This window comes from Microtus ochrogaster, linkage group LG1, assembly GCF_000317375.1.
Source record: "Microtus ochrogaster isolate Prairie Vole_2 linkage group LG1, MicOch1.0, whole genome shotgun sequence".
Taxonomy (NCBI): domain Eukaryota; kingdom Metazoa; phylum Chordata; class Mammalia; order Rodentia; family Cricetidae; genus Microtus; species Microtus ochrogaster.
The window spans coordinates 47114774-47139673 of NC_022027.1; the positions used below are offsets into that span (position 1 = coordinate 47114774).

At 43.5% G+C, this 24900-nt stretch overlaps 1 protein-coding gene across 1 annotated transcript in view; it reads left to right on the top strand.

Moving 5' to 3' along the window:
- The window catches only part of Fras1 (Fraser extracellular matrix complex subunit 1), a 407009-nt gene that overhangs the window by 265444 nt on the left and 116665 nt on the right, over positions 1 to 24900 (top strand). The window contains exons 23-29 of the mRNA XM_026785092.1: positions 620 to 766; positions 2929 to 3069; positions 3714 to 3854; positions 5356 to 5496; positions 8318 to 8588; positions 12309 to 12393; positions 15245 to 15571. Coding sequence (XP_026640893.1) covers positions 620 to 766; positions 2929 to 3069; positions 3714 to 3854; positions 5356 to 5496; positions 8318 to 8588; positions 12309 to 12393; positions 15245 to 15571 — 1253 coding nt within the window. The remainder of the gene's footprint in view (positions 1 to 619; positions 767 to 2928; positions 3070 to 3713; positions 3855 to 5355; positions 5497 to 8317; positions 8589 to 12308; positions 12394 to 15244; positions 15572 to 24900) is intronic.

The window sequence follows — 24900 nt, forward strand, 5'->3', positions numbered from 1 at the left end:
TTTAGATATGTATGGACAAAGGAAAGAATCAGGATAGACGCTATGGTTTCCATCATGGATAGCTGAGTAGAAGGAGCAGTGGTGGTTGTTAAACTGGAGAGATGAAAACGGACCAGTTCAGGGCATCTCCAATGAATCAGTTATGTGCCAGGCTGCTGAGAGTTATAACTGGGTAAGCCAATAAACCAGGTCACGTCTAAGTCCAATGTCTTAAAATACAAGATTTCACAATCTCCACAATAAAGTTGTCACCTAAAAATAATGTGTGTCTATAATACAAATGATGGGAGAGGGGTTGATTTCCTAAGTAACGTTCAAATAAAGTCATTGATCTTAGAGTCAGTATGAATCCTGTTGCTAAATCACAGAGCAATTTGGATCTGGGATTCTTGTCCTTGGATTTATATTCATCTCTAGGAAAATGTATTACCTTCCTCTATTTTGGGAAATAAAGCTAATATTTTTTGTATCTATTGCTCACAGAGGAAGGCTATGGGCCATAATCAAAGGGCAGGCTGGAGTGGGGCTTCGCTCTGCGGTAGCATCTGTCTAGCCTTGCCCTGGGCCTCCGTACCTGTGGTTGTAATCATCTGGTCATTTCCCTTCCCTGTCCACTCAGCATGCAACACACATTGCAGAAGCTGTGATTCACAGGGCGCCTGCACCTCCTGCCGAGACCCAAGCAAGGTCCTGCTCTTTGGGGAATGCCAGTACGAGAGCTGCGCCCCCCAGTACTACCTCGACATCTCCACCAAGACTTGCAGAGGTAACACTTTTCCTGAGCTGTGTGGGGATTCCTTTATTCCGGGATATTCCTTTACTCGAGACACCCACTCCTCGTCTTAGGCAAACACTGCCGTCAGGTGTTCTCCACTTTCTGTGAGGATAGCAGCAATGAATTACTGATGCATGCGTTCATTTATTCATCCATGTTTGAGTTCCATCAAATTGCCCATACTCAAATGGGTGAGAACACCAAGTATCTTCTCCTTGCTCACCAGTAGCTGGAATTCCTGTGGTAGAGTTAAGCCTGGGAAAAGCGGCGTTTGATTGTTTTCCCTGTCTCTTCTTAGGCTAGCTTCTCTCGATGTTTCCTTCTAACCCTCTGGTTCTGCAGAGAAGGTCCAGCTCTAAAACAGAGGTCAAATGCCTGACAAGTAAACTCGGGAAGCCCTCGGCCTCTGCACACTTTCCATTGGGCTTGGTTGTCAGCTTAAGTGGTCTTCCATGTTCACAACCGCAGGGGCTTTTCTGGTCTTTTCCTTCTAACCAGGGCCTGTCAGTTTGTGGTGAACAACAAGATTCTCTCAGATTCTTCCATGTTGCAAATTGTTTCATAACTGTGCTGGTAGTCATTTTCCCTCAGGACTGATTCAACCAAATAAATGAAGGAGATTAATTTTATAAACCTTCAGAGCACATGTGCCATCTTACGTATGTACCTGCTACCTAAGGACTTAGAAGTACAGTGTGAAGGAATAGAGTAATTGCTTCATAGCTGCAATGGAAAAAGGGCTTGAGACAGCCTTGAGTGAAAACATGTTCTCCAAGAAAGCCAGTTCCTCCACAAACCCCTGTTGAGCTGTTAACATGTACTGGGCATTGTACTTGTTAGTTACTATGATTGAAGCCAGGAAGCCCCATCCTAAGAGCAAGCTGTATTGCCAAGTTCCATCTCCGGGTTCTAATTGTTTACATCCGTTGCTTCATTTTGTCTCTCCAGTGGCCTTAGTGAATACGCATAAACTAGTGTATGTTTAATTCAGGCGCCAAAGGATTAAGGAAGGTAGTCAGGAAAATGCAGAGGAAACTCAACAAAATGATGGTTTAATAAACCTGCCCTACTTCAAAACTCACGTACTTCCCCAGACTGTTCCCTCCCATCACCCAGGTAGGAAAGACCAGCTAGAACATTGCCTCTAGAACATGAGCTTTCTTATTGCACCAGTGTTTGCTGGGACAACAAACATACCAGCCACAAACACTATTGTGATTCTAACAAGATCACCCAGAAGAGCAGCAAGATGCTTCTCTCTGCCCCAGCCCCGAAAGCTCCCAACTCAATAGGTCTGAGGCTGAGCCTGATGAATATTTCTGACAGTCTCCCTGGACCACTGAGGTTCACATCCAAGGCTGGCCTTATTGTGGTGCAAGCTTTTGGATGCCAGGGTCCATGTATCTCACTCTTAGGTCTGAGGCTGAGGCTGATGAATATTTCTGACAGTCTCCCTGGACCACTGAGGCTCACATCCAAGGCTGGCCTTATTGTGGTACAAGCTTTTGGATGCCAGGGTCCATGTATCTCTCTCTTATGTTCTCCAGATGCAGTGAACTGTTGCTTGTTGAACAGAGGAACATGTAAACAACTTCCTTCTGCTCTAAATGAGGTGTTCCATTGTCCAATAATCCCCTTCTTTCTGGAACGTTCTATATACATTGTTTATTCTTTCTGCCATGCTGTCCCCATCAGGTTTTAAATAGGAAGGGTCATGAATCTGGTGTCAATGGTGGTGACAGCATTCTTAGTTATGTCTCTGATATCTCTCTAGCTCGTGAGCCCTGAGTATTTAGAGGTCAGGATTCGGTCTGGGGGGAGGGGGCACTCCCTAGGGTAGGTTGGGGCAGCATGAGGCTGAGGTATTCAGGGGCCCCTGGAATGAGGCCAAGACCATCTGACTCTTCAGCAGCAGCCCCGCTGACAAGGAGCTCTGCACAGGCATGGACCGCTCCTTGTACATGCCTGTGTTTGACATAATTAGGAAACGGCGCATTTAAACACCTACAAGCTGGGGCTTCGTTACAGCTCGCTTATCTGACATCTCTGGTGTTGTCCTCAATTTCCCTCTCCCAGCCACAGACCGTGGCCTCCTTAGTGGGTTGCTGGGAGTAGCGAAGAGGACGCTGATCTAATGTAGACTTTCTTTCCAGAGTGTGACTGGAGTTGCAATGCTTGCAGCGGGCCTCTTCAGACAGACTGCCTGCAATGCATGGATGGCTATGTGCTCCAGGATGGCGTGTGCATGGGGCAGTGCTCACCGGGGCACTACCGGGACTCAGGCTTCTGTAAGCGTAAGTATCTATCTGTCGATGATCTCTGTAGAGCCCATGGCAAATTTCCATTTGGCTTCTCTGCCGGTCCTGGTTTCCTTCCCCAGGGCTATCTTTGTTGTCAGCGATGAGTCCCCTTCTCCTTCGCCTACACCCTAGCAGACATATGCTAAAATCTGACGTCAGCATGACAGCCATGGAGTTGTATGCCCACAAAAACATATTCGTGTCAACTATTAATTCTGATTTCCTTAAACATTTAACAATCCTGTTCTCTAGATAGAATGCTTTGTATCCCTAGGAATTTGATTGAACCAATGGAAAGACTGATAAATAATTATAATAAAAATAAATATTTGTCAATCATTTTAGTGTTCGTCTAGCATTTTCCACTGTGTGATCCAAACTTCTTAGGAAGAGTTTGGGACGATAGTTTCACTTTTGTTACGTAGGAAAAACATGGAGGTTTGTAGAGGTAGAACGGCTTAGCCCCAAGTCCTTGACCGATAGCTGTAGCCGTCTCAACCAGGCCCAGGGTCCCTAGTTCCTCCTGGACTGCTTTGCCTGGTGTACGGGGTCCTGCTGCTACCTGACCCTTCCCATAAGTGCCCAGAGCCCACTTGGAAACTACATAGATTCCTGTTGACTTAACTTCTACCTTCCAGGGTGCAGCAGCCACTGTCTCCAGTGTCAGGGTCCCCATGAGTGCAGACGCTGCGAAGAGCCATTTCTCCTCTTCCAAGCCCAGTGCATCCAAGAATGTGGGAACGGATACTTTGCAGATCATGCGAAACACAAATGCACAGGTACCTTGAGTCTTTGCTGTGAGCTTTGGGAAGAACCCAGGGCAGCCAGTGTGTCACGTGCACTCACTCTCTCCAGTAACCAGGAGCGTCTCACACAGGTGCAGAATAGCAGTCAGGGAGCTTGGTCTAAGTAGTTGATAGCTTCCCATGTATGTCTGCCAGGTGCTGGTTAAACAGGATAATACAGGAGTACAGGCCAATAATTCTTTCACAAGAATCAATACTGTTCCTGAAGATCTTTGTGGAAATGAAGCCAACATTTTATGGAATGCAAAGCTTCATATTGAATGGCCGTGTGGTATCCATTAAGAGTGGATCAGCCATATTGATATGGGCATAGAATTTTCAGCATGTAGACTAAATCATTCATGACCCCAATATTGATACTATAGCCTTGAAGAATAGGATTTGGATGATAATTTAGTGAGAAATACTGAGCTTTTAGAAGTAAACTGAAGCTAAACCCAAAGTCTTAACCTCCTTGTGCATGGGATCATCCCCGGAAAAAAAAAATCCCATTAGCGTTCATTTCTATTGAAACCTGTTGCCCAGTGCACCCACAAGAAAAAATACTTGACATTTAATAATAATGTCAGTAAGAAGCACAGAGAACTCGAGTCTTTGCTGAATGCTCTGGGAAGAACTCCTTGAGTTTTATGTTTCTCTGCGTTTTCTTCATCTGTAATATCTCATTTAATGTTCCCAATGACTTGGTGAAATATGATAGACGGAAAGAATCCCGTTTTACAAGCATGAAAACGAAAGAGACTTTGAAGTGTTCAGGCAGCGTACTAAGCCCTGGATTTCTGATTCCCGTCCAGGACTCTTTACACGGTCCTACATAGCTTCACCATTATAAATCCCAACTAAGGAGACAGGACAATTAGGCAGGAAGCTCTCTGTCTTCTCAAAGGTTGTTAACTTGATCCAAAGCAGAAGTCCCATGGGTCTTTCGAGAGCTAGCTCTCTAGATGTCCCGCTCTCAGCCGACAGAGCCGTGGTGTGGTGGAACAGTTGAGCCCTCCTGGTATGCCTGACACTGAAAAATCAGATTGTAATGCTTGCTGTCCTCCCAGCTAATGTCTATATTAGGGTCCATTTCTACCCTCATTGTAAAGACAAGAACCTTGCCACCCAGATTATAAAAGACACTTGTCCAGGGACACAGCTGCTAAGAGGTGGGGGGGGGGGATGAGACCCCCAGCAGAGCTGATGCTCTTAGTCTCTCTAAACACCGCCTCTTACGAGTCAGTAAGCCTTTTAGAACATCCGTCCGAATGCGGCGTTCTTTAGATGACATTGCATAAATTGAGTTGTAGACCTCGAGATTCTGTTTCCTCCGGAGGGGAAACCAGCTCCCTATGAATATCAGCAGCAAACCTGCATTCTTTTTGGTTGCAATGAGGGGGCCATTTATTTGTTGCAGTCTCTTTATTTCCCTGTGTGGTCCGACCGGGGGCCGTGGCTTGGCTGTGCCTTACTTGTGTCTTCTCTTTGGCAGCCTGTCCTCAGGGATGCTTGCAGTGCAGCCACCGAGACCGGTGTCACTTATGTGGCCATGGCTTCTTTCTGAAGAGTGGTCTCTGCATGCCCACCTGTGTCCCCGGTTTCTCTGGCCACTCGTCTAATGAAACCTGTGCTGGTAAGTCCATCTCTGCTGGACTTAACGTCTGGTGATGTGAGCAGTCATTTCTCCGTGCAAATGATGGGTCTCCAGATACGGTTGACACCTGTCATGTGGAACTCAACATTCCTGCAGGGCAGAAACCCCTGGTGCTACATAAGGCACTATTTGTAGAACATAGGCATTTAGGAAAACCTAACTCTTAATTTCTTTGATCTTGAGATGAAAAAGGAGGGAGCTGCGCCTTAAAAGTCTTAACAACCAGAGAAGGAATTTGGTATAGGCTCAAGTGTGTTCTTGACTTGCAGCCATGCTTTAGGAAACCACATATAGATTGCATGTCTAATGCATTGTTTGCATTCATGTAAACTTGTTTAGCTAATTCTGCCGAGGTACAGTGGTGCATCTTTCATGCGCACGGTGGAGAGACGTTCTAAATGAATCGTGGAGGAGGAGACTGTTCCATTAACTGCAGGTGTTTGAAGTCAATCGATCGGAAGGGGCTCTGTTAGGAGCAATCTCTTCCAACACAGAACAGACATCTCTCTTTAAAAAGCAAAGAGAAATGCATTTAAATTCAGCCCAATTGTGAACCCTGTGTTTTTTAGGCATATAAAGCTTGAGAGTTCTACCAGGGCTTGGAGTTCCCTCGGGTTAATTAGTCAATAACATGAGGGCCTTTTTGGTTTTGTTTTGACAGTGTCGGGGATTGAACCTGGGGCTTTATGCATACTAGGTTAGTAGTCTACCCTTGAGCCACAACCCCAGCACTGGCACAGGGCATTTTTTTTTTTTTGTGACAGCCAAACACGTAGTCTATCTCCACATTTTTGATCTCTAAAGATATTAGACCTTTTTAAAAAGAAAAATGACCTCTCTCTGGCCTCCTTCATTGGAATTTTCCTGGAAACCACAAGCGCTTCTGAGTTAGCTTAAGACTCTTGGGATACCACACACGTCAGCTTGTGAGGATGGATTTCACTTTCATTAGAATAATGTTAGGTAGCAGTCACTCCCGTGAAACTTGGCATTCCCACATTGTCCTCTGTGACCCAGTTGTCGAAGGGAACACTGCCAGCTAGAGACCTTGACAAAATACCTTGCAGTAGGAAAGATCAATTCTACATCCTTGCTGAGGATCCTAATACATCAGATGTTCCGCGTGGACAGACGATCAAAATCTTCTGGCACTCTGTATGTTCTGCCCAGGAATTCCGACTCTGAGCCATTCCTCTGCGGATTCGCTGCAGCTCTTCTAGGAACGGCGTCAGACACCTGCCTCTGCTTACTCTTGCTGGATCCGATGTGCCAAGGGTGTCAGGGAAAGTCTGTGGCTTTCAAACTAGCCAGTCCGTTAGCATTGCCTGGAGAGTCTAGAAAATTAATGAGATCCATCTCAGAACATCTCATTCAGAATCTTCTGCAGTCAGCCCAAGTGTCCCTATTACTATAAAATATCCCTGTATGCACCCTTGTTTGAGTTATTAAGACATAACACATACAAAATATCTATTCTTTAAATTATATTGCCTAGTGATTTTCGTTAGTACATTCACAAAGTTGTGTGACAGTCATTAATATCTAATTCTGGAACATTTTCATCAGCCTAAGAGAGACCTTCATAACCCTTAACAGTCTTAGTTTCCTGTCTTTCCAGCCTCTGCTGATCTCTGATTTGCCTTCCGTCTTTGCAGATTTGCCTACGCTAGACATCTCCAATCATTAGAATCACACAGCACATACATAGCCTTTCATGTCTGGCTTCCACATCTGGCCGAATGTCAGAATGTATCCAGGTTACAGCCTGCATCAGTATAGGATTCCATTCGGTTTTTATGGCTGCTATAACTATGTTTTATGGACATACCACATTCTTTTGATCTATTTACTTCTTCGCCTCTGTTTCTGTTTGTTTTTAGTACTGAATATTGAACCTATACTTGGTAGGCAGGCACTATTACTGAGGCACATATTCAGCCTTTGTTTATTTTTTTTTATTAATTGTTTCTTCAATTTGCCTATTTTGAGCAGTGTTGTTATGAACATCCACAGGCAATTCTTTGTGTAGGCATATTCTTACAGTTCTCCATGGCATCTGCTTGTAGTACTGTTGGGGCACATGGTCACTATGTTTTATTGAGGAACTGACTATATTTCTAAATGATTGCACTATTTCCCATACTTACTAACTAGTGAGAATTCTAATTTCTTCATGTCTTGCCAGGAATTATTATTATCTATCCTAAGAGAGAGGAAGTGCCGTATAATTGAGGTTTTGATTTTCATTTTGCTAACTTATGTTGGATGCCTGCTTGCATGATTATTGTCCTTTGTGTGTAGATCTTCAGAGCAAAACTTACTCAATTTCTTAGGCATTTTTAGTTTGTCCTTCATTGTTGAGATATTAAAACCTGTTATATATCCTAGATATAAGTCTGGGTTTTTTTCCCCAGATTGAGGATTTGCATTTTCTCTCATTCTAGGGGTTGTCTTTTATATTGGTGTTTTTAAGGACAAATGTTTTAAATTTAACGATTCCAATTAATTTGTTATTTTTTCTTTCATATCTTACACAGTTTTGCTGTACCCAAGCAATAATTGCTAGCTTATTTTTTTAAATTTATTTCTTGGTTGTCTTCCAACGAGTTTGTACTCTAATTCTCTGTCTAGGCTCTAGTGTCCTCATGCATCCAGATGAGACTCCTTTGGGTAGGCGGATGCCCAGATGTCCTCTGTGTGCCTCTGAATTAGCACTAAAGTCCCATTTCTTTACAGTGAATACTTGGAATCCAGTTAGTGACCCTGACAGGTCTGACCTTTGGGTTCATCCATTTTCTAGACAAAATGTACACCCCAAGTCTTCATGTGAATGGCACCTTGACCCTTGGTATCGGTTCAATGAAGCCCCTGGACTTTTCTCTCCTGAACGTCCAGCACCAGGACGGCAGAGTGGAAGACCTGTTGTTCCACGTTGTCAGCACGCCCACCAATGGCCAGCTGCTGCTCTCGAGAAACGGCAAAGAGGTCCAGCTGGAAAAGGCCGGCCACTTTAGCTGGGAAGACGTCAATGCAAAGGAAGTACGCTTTATCCACAGCAGAGAGAAGCCCAGGTGAGCCAGGCAGCCCTGCTCTGCGCCTGCTGTCTCCTTCCATCCTTTCTCAGCCCGCCCACCCCCACCCTTCTTCTTAATAACCACCCCTTCCCACTGGGAAAGATCGATACTCCGCAATGCTTCCAGCTGCCTGTCAACCTTCCCCCGTAATTGCTTCGAGAGTACGCTTCTGTTTGAGGCATTTTCATTTTATCACGTAATTATGGGTAATTCTCTGGTGTGACAGGAAAATTCTGAGTATAATTACCCAGGTTTTTGGCCTCACGGAAAGAAAACTTGTTACATAGCCAGATGCTGGAGTTGCTTCCTCCACACAAGGGCAATGTAGTCATGGGCAGGCAAAAGATGGAAGACTGGCTTGTCAAAGTGCCCTTTGACCCCTGGAATTTGGGGAGAAAACTTGTAGTCACACTTGACTTTTTATTATCCTCTTTATGGGATTAATTGTGGCTAATTTCTAGGTGTGATCCAGTTTTCCCCTGGCGCTGCACACATTTCTGGCTCTCTTCCCTACCCTGACTGACACGTGCTTCCGGAATGCAATCGAACATTAACAGGAACCCAAGCAAATATAGCATTATAATTTACAAAGTAAATCTACTAAGCAGAAAGCACAGAATGCTCCCCCAAAGATTAGCCTCTTGTGTTCTCCGTGTTCTCCATCATCCTGCTCTGCTTCGTTAGCCCAGATAACTCACCATAGACTGTGTGTGCACAAGGTATTGAAGCCCATGAAGCAGGGATAGGACACGTCTGAATATTTCCTACTGCCCAAACTAAACATGGGTGTTTCTCTTCTTACTTTTATGGATTGGTTGGTGGAGATTTAGGCTAAAAGTTATCTGAGAAGAATGATGGAAGTTTTTCTATCATCATTCAGAGTTGATGATTTCCGTGATCTGCGCAGATTGTATCACAGGAGCAAGAGCAGCTAACATTTACTGAGCTCACGTGGAGTCAGGAATCATGTTAGGCATTCCATGCGAGCTGTGTAAATTATGTTCCCATTCTATAGCCTGGAGAACATGATTAACAAGTCCAGAGCTGGTCCTCCAAGCCCACACTTTCCATGCCTTCAGCTGTGACGATTTCTGCCTCCCTACTGTTCTAGTGATAACAGACTTGCTCTAGTCCTCAAAGGGTGGGGTTAGTGTACAGCAAGCACACACTGCTGTGCAGTGTTGTGCCATTCAGTCATTCCCCAAACCCTTCCCCACCACCTATGCTTATATTGGTTGAAAGTATAAGCCTCGTTCTTAAGTATCTGTGTCTCTCCCCACACACACCTTCTCTGGCACACACACAAATGCATACATGTATGTAAACACATACCACATTCACAGAGCTACACAAACTCTTGAGTCTGGGCTCATTTGCCTTAAAGTCATTTGTGGAAAAATGCAAAGTTCCCTAGACAACCAAAGTTAAGCTTCTTGTCTATTTAATTTTCTCCACACCTCACCCAATTTCTTGCAGAATTAGTTCTGCACTCTTAAATGGGATAAAACTCAGCAATTTGGGTCTTTTTTTGCAGTACTCTTTCTGGGATGAATATCCATTTAAATATTGCATTTTCTTTATCTAAAAAAACAAACAAAATGACAAAAAATAATAAAATGAAATGGGACAGACACATAAAGCATAAAATTATTTGTCTCTCAATGAAACAAAACGAGCCAGTCTGACATACACGTGTATGTTCTTTGTCTTCATGAAAGCACTGGCCATGATTAAGATAAGAACTCTTGAGAATTGAGTCCCTTTGGGCTTAGATACTCTTGTGTCATAAGAGCCAGTCTGTAGGTGTAGCCACAGCAATGGGGAGGAACTGAGATACTGAGCACTCCTAGTGCCCCAGTGCCTGTACAGACCATTGTCCTCCTTCGTTCATGCTGCTGATTCCATTCGTCACGTTCTCCTGAAGCTTTGAGGTGGGAGTGTGGAGCAGCAGGATGGAAAATGAATGGGAGGAAGAACTTGAAAAAAGAGCAGGAAGGTCTCCAATGCTTGGTACTCACAACTAGAATCCCCAGTCAGTGAAATTCTGTTTAGTGTTCTGTTCCATGAAGTATACAATGTGTATACAATGTATACAATGTTGTTATAAAAAAAAAAAACAGTTCCATCGACCCTACTGTGGTCTCCTTTAAAAAAAAATTAGTTGCTCCTTTTATCCCTGTCTCTGGTAGCTGTGACCTGGTTTTTCCCTCATAGTTTTACCCTTTTTTAAATGTCATGTGACTGGAAACACAACATGTATGTTTTGTTTCTGCAGCTGCTTTCTGGATCCACTCACATATTTCAGACATGAGTAGTTGGTTCCAAGAATACCTTTCAAAGAGCCTTGAAAAAATGGACCCCCAAATCGACCAAAATCTATAATCTCCTATAATGTGTTGACCACACATTTTTGCCAGTTGGCAGTGAGCTGTGCTTGGCTGGTCAGTGAAGACAAACAACTCTGCCTTTCCTCCTAACAGGGCCTGAAGCTATTAGACATCTGGGGTAGGAAGTCAGCCCACAGCAGACTGAGGCTTCACTGGGTCTCTTTGATTACAAGTAGTAGAAATCAATTTTGACTAAGCAAAATAAAAAATAAGACTACCCTAACATTGCAGAGGTGGCTCTTACCTCAACGACATTAAGAGCAATTGCTCCGAGGTATGTTCAGGAGCTGGAACTAGAAGATGGAAGTAGGATTCAGTTCATGTCCCATGTCTGCTCACAGGTGTCATTTGCCTTTTTCTCACAGGTGGGCTTGTTCCATATTCTCCTCAACATACTAGTTGATGACCCATGGTCAAATGGTCAGGCTGACCCAGCCTGCCCTTCTTAGCTGTATCCAGAGTAAATGGGTTTAAGGAGCGGGTAGGAAGCTAGAAATGGCATTTTGCAGTCCAGTACCTCAAACACTGTTGGGGCCCACTTACAAGAATTAGGAAGAAGTATGCATCGCTGGGCTAAAGATGTCCTTGAAAGATGGTGGAGCTCTACGATTCCTTTCCATTCTTCAGTTTAACTGTTATCTAACCTGTTTAAGCACCACCACCAATCTAGTCCAACAAGTAGTTTTTCTGGTGTGTGTGTGTGTGTGTGTGTTCATCTTTAGAAAATATGAAGCAAAACTGTGTTTTTTTTTTGTTTTTGTTTTTGTTTTTTTTAAAGACAGGGTTTCTCTGTGTGGTCCTGGATGTTCTGGAACTAGCTGTCTGGCATTGAGTTCAGAGATCTAGCTGCCTCATGAATATCGATGGGATTAGAGGCATTCTTCAACATGCCCGTGTTCGGTTGTGTTATTTTTATGTTACTATGAGATCTTAGAACTCAGAGTAGTTGCAGAAGTGTGTTATTGTTTGTGTATGTGGAGGGTTGTGAGTATGAATGATTTCAGGGACATATGTGTCACAGCACACATGTGAAGGTCACAGGATGACTTTCAGGGTCAATTGTCTTCTGTCATAAGATTCGAGGAGCTGAGGTTATCAGGTTTGCATAGCAAATGCTTTTACCCACTGAGCCACCCAGCAAGACCCGTGAGGAAGATTTTAACCAGTTTTATCTTTGGTACTTTCTGTTTACAGTGCAGATATTGTATTACTGCAATGATTTAATTTAAATTGTTGTAGGACTACAGCTTGAAGATATTTTAATCCTTTTCTTTCTAAAAACTAATGTTGTGATCATGTCCTCTCCTTTCTCCCTTGGGGCCTGCCTTAGGAAAGGCTACTTTTCCTTGAAAATTAGCGACCAGCAATTCTTCTCTGAGCCACAGCTGATCAACATACACGCCTTTTCAACTCAGGTAATAAAAATGCCCAACAATGTTCAAGGTGACGTACCCACTGGTCCTCAAGAACAGCTCCAGAGATCCTGACCCTTTAACAAAAACGGTTGAGCTGAGGTGATGTTCTCACAGTTTTACCATGAAATGACATTTGGTTTACTTTTAGTTCTTTGGATGATAGCACTGACAGTAATAGTTTCTTCTTATGCATCTCTGTCTTGTCGTAAATTTCACGTGGTTCTGAGTGAAATTGCCAGCCAACCCTGTGAGGTAGTGTCAGTTTACAGATGCGAAAACGAAGGGACTGGAAATCTGCTACATTTGCCGGAGTGACCTAGTTAAAAAAAGTCAAGTTTGTGTCTGGAGAGTTGGCCTCACAGTCTGTGTTCTAGACGGTGGCCTGTTGGCACCGTGATGAACACTGAACTTGAAGCTGGACCCGCAGAATAACTGAAAACTGCCCCAGTTGTTAATGTTTTCCTTGTTCTTAGGTCATTTATTTTCTCTCCACAGCCCCTCTCAGGGGTGTAATAGTTACAGTGCTTAGAGCATCCTGTTAGGAATCTACTTAAATGAAGTGTCATTGTGGTCAAGAGCAAACAGAGACCCGAGGAAATCATTGAAGAGACAAGGAAATTCAAGAAAATGGCCCTTAACATTCATGTCTCCACACTGACTTGAGAAGTTGTATTTCTGGACCGATAATCCATATAGAGGGACTGAATAAGTGAAATATACAAAAAGAATAAACACACACTACACACACACACACACACACACACACTCATATCTGTAGAATTCTCACTTGGATGCTGTAATTAGTCTGAAGGATTCTCTAGTTTTACATATTTATCTCGGTCCACTAGAGCAAGATGGTGAGATACCATCTTCAGAAAACAGATACTAAATACCGAGACCGCATATCTTCAATCCCGAAACTGACCATAGACTGTAACAGCAGAAGCTTAAGGCAGAAGTGACTGCAGAGTGATGGTGATACCTGCCTCAGCTCCTCTGATTGACACGGCCCCACCAGAGGTGCTGTCACTAGGGGAGATTAGAAACTGGGCCTAAAGTCAGTGCGTAAAGCTAACACATGTAACTCTGTAAACATGGGCCAGTCTTGAGACTCAATGCCTTAGATGTTCTTTAGTTCTTAAACTCAGATGTCTTGATTTTGCTTTTTGTATCTAAGCTAATGCAGTCTGGCCAATGAAATATCTGAAGTAGATATTAACAAACAGCCTTCTGTTCTGAGATGCTGTGTTCCCACAGGTTCCTGGGCTTTGTTTGTATCTCCACGGTCAAGGGGACAAATAACAATGTCATGTTTCAGTTTTTTTTTGTTTATTTATACATTGCACTTTTATCAATTTAACGTTTTTTTTAAATATTTATTTATTATTTATACACTATTCTGTCTGTGTGTATGCCTGCAGGCCAGAAGAGGGCACCAGACCCCATTACAGATGGTTATGAGCCACCATGTGGTTACTGGGAATTGAACTCAGGACCTTTGGAAGAACAGGCAATGTTCTTAATCTCTGAGCCATCTCTCCAGCCCTCAATTTAACGTTTTGAGGATGGACTTTTAGAAAGAAGTTTAACTTCTTTTTGTTATTTTAAGTATATATAATATATCGTTGTCATCTTGACCCTGAGGTTTTCTCGTGTAACTTGGTTTGGTATGTTATTTTTGTAAGATTTTTTTTAAAAAAATATCATCCTTGGCCTCTGCTCTTTATTTCTCTGCACAGACTTGCACACAGTGTGAGAATTCTCTCACCTGGGAACACTGAGTTGCTGCGCCATATGTGACTATTATAGTGATGTATAGTTACATATTATGATGATGGACGATTGTGACTTCCAGGAGACCGGAAGTGGGGCGCTTGTGTGGTTTTAAAAGCCATTTGGGTTAAAGAAGTTGTGTGTTGAGGAAAATCCTAGACAGTTCTACTTCAAACATAAAAACTAACATAACATATCATTTATCTTGACTTCTGGCCTGATATCTCTCTCTCTCTCTCTCTCTCTCTCTCTCTCTCTCTCTCTCTCTCTCTCTCTCTCTCTTCTCTCTTCTCTCTTCTCCCTATCTCCCTCCTCCCCTCCCTCCATGTGTATGGTGGGGGATGGGGTTGTATTTTTCTGTGGTTCATTAACTTTTCTCTTTGTGAAGAAACATATATCTTCTTTCTAAGGTAACAGGAGCAAGCAGACAATTCTTAGGAGAACATACTAACCTTTGCTGTGTTAGCAGAATCAAATGAATTGGGCAGGTGGTTGTCTTACCAGGCCATGGTCTTGGATCTTATATGACTTTATAAGCTAAATTGGGGTGGGGCTCTGCCAAGACATGGATGGAGGTGGGAAAATGTTGCTTACCAGGAAAGGCCTAGCAATAGCAAGGATTCAGAGAGCGGAGTTATGCCACTACGTCAGCTCGTTTCCGTGTGGCCTCGAGTGAAGTGTTCTCTCCCAAACACAAGGCCCAGAATTACATATCTATTGGATTCAGGCATCTGATTTTGTTTCCTGACACTGAGCTGTGTTCTTGTGCTAATGCAGGGGGTGTGGTTCAATCCAAGATGGCAAAGAAATTAGAAACCCAGAAACAAGTAGCACATGCAGATTGCATTGTATCAATACTGTGGTTTTGAAGTGACTTGAGAAACCTCTAGAATCCAGAGGCATGGAATAACCCTTATCATTATGGCCCACCATACCTCTGACAGATAACTTTTTTCACGGAATAGTTGACACTTTCATGATTTTCGTAAAGCCCTTCAGTCGGGTTAGGCACACCGCTCTCTTGTCCAGCATTAACCTACTAAGTGGCTCTTCTTCCTGCTTTCCTCCAACTCCGCAGGCCCCCTATGTGCTGAGAAACGAGGTTCTCCACATCAGCAAAGGCGAGCAGGCAGCCATCACCACCCAGCTGCTTGACATCCGGGATGATGACAACCCTCAGGATGTGGTTGTGAATGTGCTTGATCCTCCACTTCATGGCCAATTGCTCCAGACGCTTCCAGCCCCCGCAGCCCCCATCTATCAGTTCCATCTGGATGAACTCTCCAGGGGTCTCCTCCTCTACGCTCACGATGGCTCAGACAGCACATCTGATGTTGTGGTCTTGCAGGCCAATGATGGACACTCCTTCCAAAATATACTGTTCCATGTGAAGAATGTGCCCAAGGTAGGTGTGACCCTAGGGTTAGTTTCCTTGTGTCTATCTATGAAGGTTGACTCTTGGAACTATTTTGGCAATACTCATGAAGTTAGGCTATGATGAAGTACTCATTTGTTTGTTCCAACAGTCTGTTATATAGGTGCTGATTAAATATCTCATACATGAGGTAGGACTAGTTTAATAGGTCCACTGCTGATCTGAGAAGATTCTCCATTGGCCTGCAGCCACAGAACTATGGTATCACTCTCCTCTTGTCTCCTGCCTGGCCATGATCGTGGGGATCAAGGCATGTCTGTTTATGTGTGTTCTTCCACGGCCCATGTAGTAAGAAGCTCACTGTCTTGTTATCGAGGGTAATGAAAAGAAGGAAGTTCAGACATTTTATTAGCCAAGCTGAAGGAAGGTGAAAGAATGTGAAGAAACCGTCGGAAGCCACAGGAGTTGTTCTGAGCCACAGGGACGTGCTTCCCATTCTGAGTTGCTGGCATGCTGCCTGTGTATGAACTTTCCATGTCCATGAGCTCCTGTGGTATTAGCTGCTTCACTTACACTTCATGTTGTTCCTGTGGTCACCTTGCTTCTTTTATGATGGTCTCATTCTAACAATAATACTCATAAAACCATGGACTTCATGCAGAATTGTACCCTCACTGAATTGTTAAATGAATACATAGCCATTCTGTATAGTCCATGTCCTTCACAGGATGCTCTTGGACGCTGCTTATGGGGTGTTCATCACACCTCAGGAGATGCCGAGCTAACCTATTCAGGAGCAAACACTCCTGACTGCATTTCTCAAAGCTTATTCAGTGGAGGGTCTCTCCATAGGCCCACCACAAGTGCCTCTTTCCCATGGCAGTACCTTTAGAAACTTGGAGTAGTTTTCGATTTTCATTCTAAATATCACCACCCATAGAGAGAGAAGAGATATGGTCCTGAGAGAGAAGAGATGTGGTCCTGAGAGAGAAGAGATGGAGGCATGAAAGAGATGAAGTTTGGGGAGTCTGAGCGTGTAGCACAGCTTGCAGGTGACCACCTTGTAGCTAATCTTAATTATCACCTTCTCATGGTCACCTGTGGAAATGAGGTTCGGTTCTTGTAATGTGAATTCTAATTGTTCTTAATAAAAACCCAGAGTCAGATATTTAGGGGGTGAGAGCTGAAAGCTCAGAGAAGCAGAGCACCCAGCTGCGGCGAACTCCAGCTCTATGAAATCCTCAGACTAAATGGGATTCTTGTCTCTACAAGAATGTTCTCTACAAGAGACCTCAGACTGAACTGAGAGCTCCTGTCTCCTCCTACCTTATATTCCTTTCTCCACTTGGCTGTATTACTTTCTGTCTTCACCTTTCTAGTGCTGGGATTCAAGGCATGTGATCCCAAGTGCTGGGATCAAAGGTATGAGCTGTTTCTCTTTTAGACTGATTCAATCTCTTGTAGCCCAGGGTGAACTTGAACTTACAGAGATCCATCTGCCTCTGCCTCTGCCCTCTGCCCTCTGCCCTCTGCCCTCTGCCCTCTGCCCTCTGCCCTTTGCCTCTGCCTCGCAGTTGCTGGGATTAATGGTGTGTGCCACCATTGCCTGGCCTCTGTGGCTAACTAGTGTGGCTAACTCAGCACTCTGATCTTCGGGCAAGCTTTATTTGTCACAGCACGTACTAAACATCCCTACAGGTTTTAGTGAGATGGAATCTCACTAGAGATGGATAGAGATAGACACAGAAGGTTTTCTTCTTTTCCCTCTTGGTTTCCTTCCAAAGCCTACAGTGGGTTTCAGTGCAGCCCTTTCCAGCGACTCTCATATCACGGTTTCGATCTGTGTTTGGAGCTCAGCCCCACTAATTGCACAATTTTGTACAAGACGATGTAGGATGAAAGGGCATTTCTAGAGTTTTCCCTGCTTTGACTACCAAAGCAAAACAAAGGAAAATAGAATTTAATTCGTAAGGGGGTAGGGGACACAGGGCACATCCTACACCTTGTGAGCCCTGGAGTGCATTCCTGGGTCTGCTGCTGATTCCTGGAAAGTGAGTTCAAGTGGTGCCCTTTGTCCCTCCACCTTCCCGTCCCAGTGTCTCCTAGAGTACTGTTGATCTAGCCAGGCAGTGGCATGCAACCGTGCATCAGAACTGTGGCCCCGGTGGCCTGGGCCTCGGCATCATCAGTGTGCTAATAAAAATTTGGCCATATCCATGATTCTAGTATGCAAATATCTACTACTTTTCCTTTTAGGAATTAAAATGTTTCCTTGCACCTTTTCTCTGTTTGTTTGTTTTTGTTTTTTTTTTTATCCTGCCCTACTGGAAGGCTAGAGTGTTGATTGTATGGACTCGTTGTTTCTAAAGGAAATTATAGCATGAGTAGAAAGGCTTTTTGTTTGTTTGTTTTTAACATTTACTAGACACTAAAACTTGGTGTGAATTATCTCATGAATCTTCCTGTTCATTCTGTGGTGTTTGTACAATTATCTCGAATTTACCAAAGGAGGACACTAAAACAAAAAGAGATCTAGAAATAATCATTTTTACAAAGGTTTTCAACACTGGAGCTAAGATTTTGTTTCAAGTCTGCCTGCTTCCCACACTCAGTCAGGATGCTCTCTCGCTCTGGCCTCTAGCTTTCAATACTTTAGGCATATGGAGTCCCATTCCCTTGATGGATTAAATGAAGACAAAAATCTATTCTTGGGGGTCCTATCCAAGCAAGCTGGGCCCTGTACCTTCTGGAATCTTCCCTCTGGATTCGGCACAGCTTTTTACTGGAGAGGCTATTTATAGCCATAGGTCTGCTGGGCCCAGGAAATAAAACTCGTATGTTCCAGTGTCTGGTGGATGTGTAGTCAGATGTGTGCTAAGAATGATTTTTAAGGATGGGTCTGGGAATTCTGGAGACAAGCCAGTTACTGGCTGGTGTCTAGTTGGTGGTTTTAATGAATTGGGTGAGGGTGTTGTAAATCCTTATGAATGGGTACACAAGTGAATCCCTATCTTGGTCAATGGAAAAGTTAGCCTGATTTCCTAGTCCTTCTGATGAAGGGATAGAAGGAAGCTTTGTGAGAGCAAGTATTGATTTAGTTTTTCTCTTGCGAGCAGGGCACACTTTATGTTTTTGTTGGACGGGTGGTTGTAATGGTGTAATGGCTTGAACAAGACTCCTGGCTGCGTCTCTGTCTTCTAGATGGTCTGTGCCAGGTACAGTGCTCAGGGCCCCTCTGCTGCTTCTGCTGTGGCCCTTCTGGGTGAAGCAACGGAGCTGTGAGTTCGGCCCTGTTTTTCAAGTTGTCTCCTACTTCACCCTACCTCGGCCTGGCAGTGAATAAACCTAACTGTCCCTTTCAGGAGGATGCTGAGCTACCATGGAGAAATAGAACCGGGAATGGGGTCAAAACATGCTTTACTGGGGCAGGAGGCAGAAGGGGGGAAATAAAGATTAGAAAGTAATAAAGAATGTTCTGTTGAACAGGTTTCATTAATTGGGTTAATTAGGTAACTCGATAAATGCGTCTGAGGGAGTTCCACATCTTATGAGGGCTACAGTGTGGGCAGGGGACTCAACTCTGTGGACGAAGGCCCTTCTGCTGGGTTTTTGAGGTATTATTTGCCTTCCCGTTAATTACAGTGCCTCTGGAACCCGTGCCTTCTGTCCACTTTGGGAACCAGTTTGTTAATCTTACTGAGCTCCTTTATTGTTTGAGCATCTCTTTTCTACAGCTAGCTAATGCTTTAATATTAAAAAATCTCCCAAATGCCGTAGTTAGACCTGGCTGGAAACCTGTCTCTGAGGATCCTTTCTGTGGTGGCATTGCCTATATGTAATTGAAAATGCCTATTGTATTTCCTTCAACTTCACGCATGCCTCTCGTTGGTGCTTTTATGGGGACACAGTTAGAGGCAATTATTTGGGTGAATTTCAAAGGTCAGTGGTGTAAAAATATTTGATATGTGTGTGAGTAAGCACGACTGAGTCCCTTCGGAATATCAGTTTTCCTTTTGATGGAGGGGGGGCACTCCTTAGCTTGTTCAATGCATTGTGTCGTAAGGCACCCACTGAGAAAATTTTGACTGGCTTAAATGTTGGATTCTACACCAAGCAGAGGCTGCACGCTCCTGCCTTGGAAGAGCAAACCTCTGAACTCTTGCTGACAAACACGAAGCCATGCCTGTTAGCCTCCTTTGTCTCCTGCTGACCCACTTCACCCTGAGCCCCCCACAACCCCTGTTTCTTCCCTTCAGTCAATAATGCCCAGCACCATTAAAATGCTAAACTTGTGGTATAAATGAGCTCCGACTTTACAGAATAAGTGAAGAAGAAAAACAAGACCGTCCAACTAGCCATCTGCTAAACAGCAGAGTTTTGAAAACTTTGATCTGGAATATTTGGGCTATGGTATCATTTGAGTTAAAGTTCCATTATTTATGGCTCAAGTTTCATGTGGGGAGGGGATTGTATTTTGTTTTAAAGGAGAGAGGCTTCTGCTTTTACTACGGATCACAACGTTAATATTTTTACTCGTAATACAATACGTAATGGCTATATTTTATTAGCAGCATTTTTATGCCTATTGTTCTATGAAATGGATTAGAAGAGCTATTTAATTTAAAGCACTGTTTTAACCATGTCCTCAATTTTACTCATTGGTATTTCATTGCCTGCTAATGTACTCTGAGGGATACATAAAACATCAGAGGGCAGGATTGTTCAACTAGTAAAATAACCAATTTATTGTGCTGATGGGGATATACAATGGAGAAAAGCTAAAAGGAGAAACGTCAATTCCAAAATGTTAACAATGAGGGGGAAATAATAGTAAGAGTTGGCTTTTGTGCACATTAGCTATAGAAAAGATGATATGTGATTTTCTATCCATCTCTTCTTGAATATTCCGCTCCTCTTCAAAACAGTCAAAACAACCATAATCAAGATGAATGGGAATATTAGTATTTCTTTTTCAAAACAATGAGTAAAAATTAAGAGCCCTGTATATTTAATATTTATAACATGACGCATTTGGAGCTATGAGCAGGGAAGCCATCACTGCTTCAGAGTCATGGGCACCATCACTTCCCAAGGTCTCCTGTGGATCTCGTTACCTTTATAGCTTATCTTTCTGAATCTGCCATCTTAGCAACAGTAAGCAACCCATGCAGCACCGGTAACCGTGGGCTGCACTGTGTAGGTTTCCGTGCAGCACCGGTAACCGTGGACTGCACTGTGTAGGTTTCTATTCAGCACCGGTAACCGTGGACTGCACTGTGTAGGTTTCTATTCAGCACCGGTAACCGTGGGCTGCACTGTGTTGATTTCCACGCAGCACCGGTAACCGTGGGCTGCACTGTGTAGGTTTCTATGCATCACCGGTAAAAGTGGACTGCACTGTGTAGGTTTCTATTCAGCACCGGTAACCGTGGACTGCACTGTGTAGGTTTTCAGAGCTGACTTACTTTGTGCAACTGAAGCTTCACACCATGTGGCCATTAACTTGCATTTTCCATGTTTCCTGCCCCCGGTCTATTCCTGTTCTGCTTTCCTTGGGAATCTGACTGTGTTAGGTTCCCCGTGTCAGAGACCACACATCTTTTACCTTCTTGTGTCCTGCTTATTTCTTTACCTGAATGTCTTCCACATTGTCATCCCTCCTTTTTATAATGGCTGAATAATCTCTCTCTTTTTTGATATAAGGTTGGGGGTTCTGAGTGCCTTGATTCTTATGTCTTTGTCTTTTCCATACCTACTGCAGATTTACAATCAAGCTTACATAAAGTCTTGAATGTATAATAGTGCATTTTAAGCTGATACGTTGCTTTCGACCACACACTGCTCTCCACGTGTATGTGTCCCTGACGCCTGATATTTCGCTGTTAGTATCACAGTTTATGGTTTTGTATATCGTCAGTCCTGCCAACCAATTCCTACAGTTATAATTGTCTTTACTGCTTTTGCCTTTTAAAATCTTATTCCAGTTTTTCTAAGGAATGAAAACCCTACATAAGTGTGTAAATGCATGTACATGCTCACATGCAGAGTACTCTGTAGGGAATGTACAGAAAATACAGGCTGTGCCTGTTTAGAAGAGACAGTGATTTTTCTGAATGTGTCCAAACTGTTGCTGGTTGAGTCCATGTATGTAGAGACTGTAGGAGCAACCAGCTCTCCTTTGCTCTGCCGGTGAGTTCTCACACTGTTAACTGACGTCTCTTCATTTCGACTTGAAGAACTCCAGCCTTTCTTGTCAGACAGGTCCAGCTGTGGTCAGCAATTCTAGCCTCGGTTTGTCCAGAAAGCCTCTTTCATCCCTGAATGACAGCTTCACTAGTGAAGGGTTTTTGGATCGCTGTTTTGTCTTCATTGCTTTAGTTGTGCAATCCCTGTCTCCAAGCATACAGGGTCTGTGCTGTGGAATCCAGCACTCATCATGTGGGGTGCCTGCAGAATTCTCTCTCTCTCTTAACTTTTGGAAACATGGTCATCATGTGACTTCTTCTTCAGGTTCCATTTGCTTTTAGTTCTCTGAATGTCAGTGATTTGGGCTAACATTCCCGACCTCATATTGGAAAGTTTTCTGCCATTGTTTCTGTACCCAAGGGCTTGTTCTTTATTCTTCTGCTTTTTATTCTTTTTATTCCCTGGACTGGGTGGTTTCAAATGATCTGTTTGCAGCTCATGGATTCTCTCTTTCCATGGGGCTTTCTATGGAAGCTCTCTTGAGCTATTAATTTCATACATTGTATTATTTAGCTCCAATTTCTCTTAACTTTTTTATGGTTGCTGGCTTTGGTGGGCTTTCATTGTGTGTGTATTTCTCTCCTGATTTCATTGCGTTTAGTTTGCTATCTGTGTCCACCTGTTACCTGTGCTTCCATGATAGTTTTGTCTTGTGTTCTTTGTCATGCAGTTCATAGACCTCTATGTTTTTACAAAAAGCTTTGTTTTTTTTTTCCTCTCAGTGATATCGCATTTTTTCGGTTATCTTCTCTGTATTCCTTGAAATCTTGCATTGCTGACTGCATGTGACCAAGTAGTCATCTCTACTAGCCTTTATTGTTTGGCTTCCTGAGGAAAAGGCTTTCAGCACTCAGTTCCAGCTAAAGATTTTAAAGTTCTTTCAAAATGTCGTCTCTGCACAGTGCATGCGTTCTAGTTCTTTTGAACTCTCTTCTGGGAAGATTTGAAGATTTTAAGCCTTCTCTAAAAACTGCAGAGCCAGCCTTTGTGCTAAAACCCACCATTCTACCTATGACAGTGCACTAATGTATTTAGTACACGCTATTGGCTGTGTGCTATCTGTAGAGTCTCGTATGCACTGTCTATGGGACATAGAGCTTGGGCTGGGAAAGGGGCTGTGACTGGGACCTTCTATTCTGCAATCTTGTTGATGTCAAGAATTATACGTCTTATTCCTAGAAGTGGTTTGTTTCTTAACTACTGAAAAGAATAATTGAAAAACAGAGGCATTACATTTTCAGGAGAAACATGAAGAATATTGCAGTCTATCCTGGGCTGGATTCCTTGTGAACTGGCATGCCTACCTGTCTTTCATGCCATTTAAACAGGGAATATTCAGTCTTACTCGACAGTGTAATATGGGGCCTAATTTTGGTTTGGTTTTGTTGGTGTCATTATTGTTTTGATTTTTAGCATCCTAATAGGTTTCAGGGTGCCACTCGAAGAGCACACTCTTCTGAACGTTGACTTGAAAGCTGCACTGTCCCCTAAATGGTGGCAGTGTTCCCAGGGCCACGGAATTGCAATGATAAAGTGCGCTAGAGATGAAGACCCAGCAGAGAGCTGTCTGGGGAAGGCGTGCCAGGGTCACAGGGCTTGCTGGCTTGGGGTATGAAAGCTGCATTGCCTGATTAGGCTGATAATGTGCTTATCGGTGCATAATTGATCTCTCCAACAAAAGTCAAAGTTGACTAAACTGCTTCTATTAAAAAGAGGCCTAGCAATTAGAAGCCCCAAGACCACACGTATCATGATATCTGAAGCTGTCGCAGAGATTTATAAGCAATGTCTTAGGCACACTTTTCATGTTTCTGTAGATATTATGTTATCACCATTTTTAAAGGGGAAAGTTCTCTGGAATTTTGCCACTGAACATCAACCAAAGTAGGAAAGACCCTTTTCCTGGTCTCCTAGATACCCTTTGACTCCGTCTTGGGGGGTGTAGGCATGGTGGAAAGAGCCTTCTGGAGGTATGGAACTATGCAAGTATAATTAACTTCAGAACAATCACACCTCCCCATCTGAAAAGTACCCTCCTGAAAGGGTATGTGCTCTGTTCTTTAGTGGCACATTTGCAAGAAACAGTAATTTTGAAAGCCATCCCTTCCAAAATACCCAAATAAAAAATATTGGGTTCTCCAGTTTGTGAAATATGGAAAGAAACTGAAAAGAGAAAGCAGGAAGCCTCGCTCCTCTTCTTCTTGGGGAAATGTTAGTGGTGAGGCTTAGGAAGAGGGTGCACACCCTGTAACCAGGGTTGGACTCTGCCTCTTTGGTGGAATGTTACTCTTCCTTCCCTCGGCAGTTATTCCCTTGCAGGCCTCCATCTTCTTTCTCCCGAGCCTTTGCACGATTGTGTAAAATGTGTCCTCTGACTGCCCCTTCATCCAGTGTCAGTTACTACAGGTCACTGGCCATGGACTCCATCTTGCTAACACAAACCTATCATCTCATATCATGCTCATCCTATTGTCTTTCCTGAACACTCCTGTTCCCTTCTGCATGTCTGGAAGTTAAATCGAGACTCTGGCATAGCTGCTGTTGCTTCTCCTAGTCTTCCTTAAGTCAGTTCTACTGGCACCAAACATTTGGATATTTTGTTTCGTGTACAGCATATTGTCTCCATCTTTGCCTTTGCTTAATAAGCTGGCCCCTCTGCCTAGAGTCTGCTGCTACTCGTCTCAGTAGAAAGCCACTGTTTTTGTTAGTCCAAACTGAAATGGTATTTCCTTCAGAAAGTCCTCCTGAGACCACCATTCTCTCTTCCTGACACCCCCTCCTCAAGCTTCTTACAGAGTGCCAATGTGAAGCATCTGACTCTTCCTGTCTCCCCCGCTAGGCTCTGCAGTTGGGATGTATCTAAACACTTCACTCTAGAGAAGGAGTCGGCATAGTATATGTGCTTAAGGAATCACTCATAGATAATATGCGGTGGATAAGGACTGAAAGACAGGCAGGAAGGCAAATGAAAGAAAAAAATGGAAAGGCTTAGTGTCCTGAATGATGGGAGTCACTTACTGAAGATACATGGCAAGCAAAGGCAGCGTATGAAGACATCTAAGTATATACAGACATGTATACCCAGCTACACACAGAGTCGGCACGTGGCCCAC